Source organism: Pantherophis guttatus, chromosome 2 (assembly GCF_059756535.1).
Source record: "Pantherophis guttatus breed Tessera chromosome 2, ASM5975653v1, whole genome shotgun sequence".
Lineage (NCBI taxonomy): Eukaryota > Metazoa > Chordata > Lepidosauria > Squamata > Colubridae > Pantherophis > Pantherophis guttatus.
Window position 1 is genome coordinate 195,863,618 of NC_142064.1, and position 6,000 is coordinate 195,869,617.

At 38.6% G+C, this 6,000-nt stretch overlaps 1 protein-coding gene across 1 annotated transcript in view; it reads right to left on the bottom strand.

The window, feature by feature from the left end:
- GFPT2 (glutamine--fructose-6-phosphate transaminase 2) overlaps nucleotides 1-5,495 on the bottom strand; it is a 28,281-nt gene extending 22,786 nt beyond the window's left edge. The window contains exon 1 of the mRNA XM_060688531.2: nucleotides 5,073-5,495. Coding sequence (XP_060544514.2) covers nucleotides 5,073-5,079 — 7 coding nt within the window. The 5' untranslated portion in view covers nucleotides 5,080-5,495. The remainder of the gene's footprint in view (nucleotides 1-5,072) is intronic.
- Between the last annotated feature and the right edge of the window lie 505 nt (nucleotides 5,496-6,000).

Sequence of the window (6,000 nt, forward strand, 5' to 3'; positions counted from 1 at the left end):
GGCAATATATATTATCTAGCACCATAAATTTGTACTTTTGGAACAACAGTTAAACAGCTATTATTCTCTGCCTTCCCAAAAATATATTTACAAACCTAAGTCAGAATTTAGCCAAGAACTGATCTGGACAACTCTAGACTACAGCTAGTATTTCACAAATCTATTAGGGAAACTTCTAGTAAAACGTATTAAATCCTGTTTTCTGGCATGAATCACAACAGAAAAGTTGCTCCAGTTCAACACAAAAATTTCCTGAGGCTAGGGCTGTTAACAATTTTCTCATGGATTCAGCTCAAGTTCTTTTCTATTTTTCCAGAGCAATATTTAAAATACTAACATTTTTGCACATTCTCAGTATTTATAAATCAGCAGTTTATACCCTCAAAAGACAGACAGACATGCACATATATACATACATGCTTGCATACACATATAAAAGATCTAACAGAGTCCTCATTTGAGGCAATATTTTTATGCTTTGGTCACTCCAGGAAAGGCCTTTTTGAGGGACTTATCCACAATGGAGGCAGTGTGCTGAGCTTGGTAAAGATTCCTTGTTTATACTGAATTCTAGCAATGCTCCTATTTAAGCATACAAAGAGACTCAGAGGCCACTAGAGACTTTTCATTGAAAATGATAGCAGCAGTCTAGACTGCCAAGGAATATATTACAGTTGTGTAGGCTTGAGGAAAGAAAATTTAGTTTCAACATATACATCCCATCATACCTCCTATTAACCGCATTGACTGTTCACTTTCAAAATATAAAGGCCACAATCCAACACAAAGTTAAAGTTCAGACCACAGGACTTATAGATTCTTAAGTCCATGGTTCAATAGTCAGTGTGACCAATAGCATCCCCCTTCTCATTTTCCTCCTTCTATAAACAGATGGGCCTCTCTTGTTTTAGTGCTGCTCAGGCTGGTTTAGAAATAGCTTGGATTGTACAATAAATCATCCTGAAGTTCCAAGAGATAAAAAAAATCAAACCTGAACAGCCCAAATTCTAAATTCACAAGGAATAAACTTCTGTATCATATTTTGCATTTTTCCTTACTGAAATGAAAGTCACAAATGTTAACCATAGTTGAAAATACCCTATTTTTGCTCTATCATGAAGGATCCTGTTTTATAGTCTTGCAATTTTATTTAGAAATTAATATACTGTGTCAATTTTTTGTCTAGTTTTAAGCACCTTTTAAATGCTATTATTTTTATAAGCAATAATATTACCATTAAAAACACTTAAAACTAGACACTTTTAAAATATATATAGTTTTTAATAAATGTTCAGACTAGAAAACATTCTAAAAATCTTTGTGGCAGTGTAAGTAGACATTATTTTATTGTGGCACAAATTAGCTATGGCAAATGCAGAAACATGAATAAGTAGTAGTTCAAACATTATCCAGTAGATAAACTTCTATTGTTAACTAGACCACTTCCCCTTTGACCTCATAATCTTTTCTCTTCAGCATGTTATTTTCATTATTCAAGAGATAAGAAAAGGCTTTAAAAGTACTTCTGCTTACAGAAGACCTAATCATCAGGCTTGATAAAAACCAAAATGGATAGAGTTGTTTTAAAATGATTGCACAGAAATAATGTCACAGGAAAAGGCCTTGGTCTCCATAACTGAATGAAGCACCTCTACTGTGATACTTTTTAAAAAATAGTTCAAGCAGAGAGTTTAACTAGAAGTTATACAAAACGAAGTTAACCTTTGTTTTGAGATTCCCCCTTTAATATTCTAAAAATACTTTGAAGCTCTTGATTCCTTTTTCTGAAATGCAACTGGTTGGTAAAGAAAAGACCCCTGAGTGGGAAAATTCCACAAGAATGTCAATGCTTATTTAACCAGAATCAAGCTAGGATCCTTTTATATTTTATTCATAATAAGTAAGTTCAGCAACCCTTCCCTTATCTTTGTTGCTTGGCTATGTACTGAAGCTTCTTCAAACAAGTTGCCTTTCAGATATGTATGGACTGAAACTCTCAGAATTTCTCAGGTATTGTCTATACTGATTAGGAATCTTAGGCATTTTAATCCAAACTAATCTAGGAGATGCCATGTTAGGGGAAAATTATGCATTGCTCACTATGTTAAAGTTTACCTCCTTACCAAGAAATCTATTTTCCACGATGAAGACAGTATGCTGAGTGGATTCATCTCTGGCTATAATTAAGTTTCCTTGTAACTATTTTGCTTCCTCTTTCCTCTTACGAAAGATACCATTTTAAAAATGCATTGAATTTCCTCCTCCATTCTACAAACAGTGATCCTATATTTTCATGCGGTTAATTAGCCAAATTACTCAATGTCCAAATGTGAAATGTACCTATTGATTATCTTTAGGAAGATAATTATTGACAGAATTGTTGATAGAAAATTATCCTTTAAAACAATTGTAAGACATTGTAAAAAGAATCCATCTCAACCATAATTGGTCAAGAAGGCACCTTATTCTTCAAAGGCGTACAAGGTTGGAAATAGAGGGCCATGCTCAGCACCTTGAACTTTTGGAGGAAGTTCAGGACATAAACCTGAAAATAATTTACATAAAAATAATGTAATAGTGGCCAACTTTGTAACCCTAGGTACTGTTGGATTCTTATCAGCTATGCCCATTGGTTATGTTAGCTGGGAATAATAGCATTATAGGGCAACCACATCTAGGGATCCTGTTGATGTGGAATTCTGGAAGTGGTAGCTCCAAAACATCTAGGGATCTTTTGGTCGAAGAAGATTGTATCAGCATTAGACTTTTAAGGTTCTTTTGCTTAACTGAGCACTATAGTTCTAATGTGCTAGAGAATCCCTCCATTTAAAATAACGTATTGACTTAGAAACCTAAGCTTTTGTCTCAATGACCTCACAGGTAAGTTTATTAAACTCACTGATATTTCTACATATAGAGTAAAAGATTGGCACAAAAAAGGTCAGCTTGGCTTATTATTTATGCTAATTATACACAACTAGATTGCTATGTATAACAACATATGAAAAGGTGAAACATCAGACATATTTTGCATTTTTTACATAGCTTTCATTAGGATGGAGATATTTTAAAGAAATTTTCATCCCAAAATAGGAAGCTTCCCTTCATCACTTCCAGCAACATTTTTGGAACAGAGTTCTGATTTATATCTTATTTTTACCTCACCAAACTTTTCTACATCATCAATAATGGAAAATGCTTTGAAATCACACCAAACCCTTGACCTAGTATTCTGACTCAGCCATACACTCTCTTGATTAGCAGTTGGTTGAGCAGTAGAACATCCCTATTTCTGAGTTAAAGCACAAATGTCTCACTTTAGCTAAAGTGATTTCAGTATGTTTGTTGATAGGTCTTAAATGAGTAACTAAGGGTAACACAAGATATTCCTTATCAGCTTCAACACAATAAACTAATTTGGTTTTCTGGAACAAAATAATCTTTTAGAACTCAAAGTCATTCCTTACTTATCTTGCAAAGAAAATACATTAATTGTCTGGAGCTGATTTCCTGTTCTAATATACAAATCAGAACAGTTGATTTCCTGTTCTAATATACAAATTTAAAACAAGTTTCATTGGATTTTTCTCAATCCAAAACCTTATTTATGAGTCAGTTGTATAATCCATACCTACTCACTGTCAAACAATCCATTTTATTATATTTATAGACACTGGTCCTGTTTTTCTCTGTATTATGCCACTGTCATAACTTTGTCTTTTTTTGGATGCTTAAAAGTGCATGAAAAGATAGGCATTGCAAGGAATTTGGACATAAATCTTACCCCCTCTCCTCCCCGTCCCAGCTTAATAAATGCAGAGGAACTGCATGTGGGGAAGGCTTTATCTGCACTTACAGAAACCTCGGCCCTGTGCATGTATAGTTCAAACACCTTTTTCAAATTTGAAAAAGGCTTATACTGTTGTTTCTGGTGAAATGCAGTTTGAGCAATGGTGTGCAAAAGTTCACTTATCTCAGCCTGAGGACCTATTTGCCATCAATACATTGCAGTCCAGGAAGGAAACTACATACTTGAACTGTCCCAACAAGCAATACTGCCCCAAATAATTCCTGAAACTAAACTCTTCTTGTAGTAGTTTTACTTCCTTGTTGTAGGCAAGAATAATTCTAAACTTGTACTTTGCTGATGATTCAGTACAAAACATTTTTTAAAAGTAGAAATATTCACCAAGTATACCATACACTAAATAAATAATTCATTCCGCAAGTAGTATTCCCTAAGTATGGAATCTGGAGAAGGAAAATTTAAAAAAGATCTGTGAATGAAAATTTAGCAGCTAGCAAATAAATAAATAAATAATCCTGAAGGGGCACTTTTGCTTGTCAACATTCACATTTACTAAAGATTGATCCTGCTAATAATCAGAGGTTAGATTTTCTACAGTATCCATTTCCTTACAGTCACATTTCAGACCAAAGGCTAGGAGAAAGCAGTTCTTTCTTGCCCCGACTTGCTTTCATCCCTCACCTTATCTCTCTCCCCTTGAGAAAATGCATCAACCCAATGAGCCATGGGGCAAAACTTGAGTTTGACTTAAAACTACTGTACTCCATCCAAAGCTAAAGGAAGGAGGTGGATGCTGGAGGAGCAAAGCTAAGCAAGCACATGGTCAGGTCGTCCCACTCCAATGGCCACCCACGGGAAGGAGGGGCAGTGGAAGGAATAAAGAAGAAAGGAAAACGAGAAGGGGAATGGGAAAAGGAAGAGATGGAACCGTGGCTTATAAGCACGTTTCCTCCTGTGCTTTTTATGGGGGGGGGGAGAGTGTTGAAGGGGGGGGGGGTAAAGCATTCAGCTTCCATTTCCTTTCCGACCACCGGGCAAAAGGCAGCAGTGTTTCCCCCTAAGGAAGAAGGGTTGATCTTACTACTCGTTTGGAACTGCGGAGGTTTTACATGGCAGACGTTCTTCCTCTCCTTCTCCACCCCCAAATCCGAACAACTGCACCCCTGCTTTGCATGTGCAACCCCCTTCTGCCGCGCGAACTGCGCGGAGAAGCTGGCAACCAGCCAACTCCGCTCCCTCTCCCTCCTCCCCTCCCCTCACTCACCGCACATGGTTAGTCCCCGACCGCGTACGCAGCCCCGTTCTGTAGCTGGCAAGCCTGGAACCCCGCACACCTCCCTGTCACCTCCTCTTTCTCCTTCGCCTGCCTCTTTATAACGTGTCTTGGACCAACCCCCTTGGGTGGTGGTTCATTGGCTGAGAGCGGGAGCGCGGGGAGATGGGGCGGCGGGGGGGGGGAAGGCTGCTTCCCAGCTTCTTGGTGGCTCCAGCCGTCACCCTGACTCACGAGGTGGAACCAAGACGGGGTGGGGGATACGAGACTGGGAGGTCGAAGGAAAGGAGGGGACTTTTTGTTCCCCGGAGGAGCCGCCTACGTCCCGGGATGGGGGGGGGGATCCGGTCTGCCTCCAGATGTTCCCGAACTCCAACTCCCAGCAGCCCACAACCAGAGTGGTTAACGAGAGGTGGAGTTTGGGTATTTCTAGAGGTTCCTCCTCCCTAATTAGCGGCTGAAGCGTAGCAAATGATACGGTGTCTTCATCATCATCATCATCTCGATAAGTCGATCGGCTTCATAATAAGCATTTGCCATCCTTCAATTCCCACAATACCTTTGGGCAGGCTGCGGGGAGTGTTGGGGAGGGGGGGTATTAAAGTCCAATGCATCAGGATTGATGCACCACCTTGGGAAGGTAAACTTTTATCTTTCTTCCCAGGGATTTTTTTTTTTAAGAATAACAAGAGTTGGAAGGGACCTTGGAGGTCTTCTAGTCCAGACAAATGGTTATCCAACATTTTCTTAAAAACTTCCAGTTTTGGAGCACTCACAACTTCTGGAGGCAAGTTGTTCCACTGATTAATTATTAAAACTGTCAGGAAATTTCTCCTTATTTCTAAGTTGCTTCTCTCCTTGATTAATTTACATCCATCACTTCTTGTCCTGCCCTCAGGTGCTTTGGAGAATAGCTTGA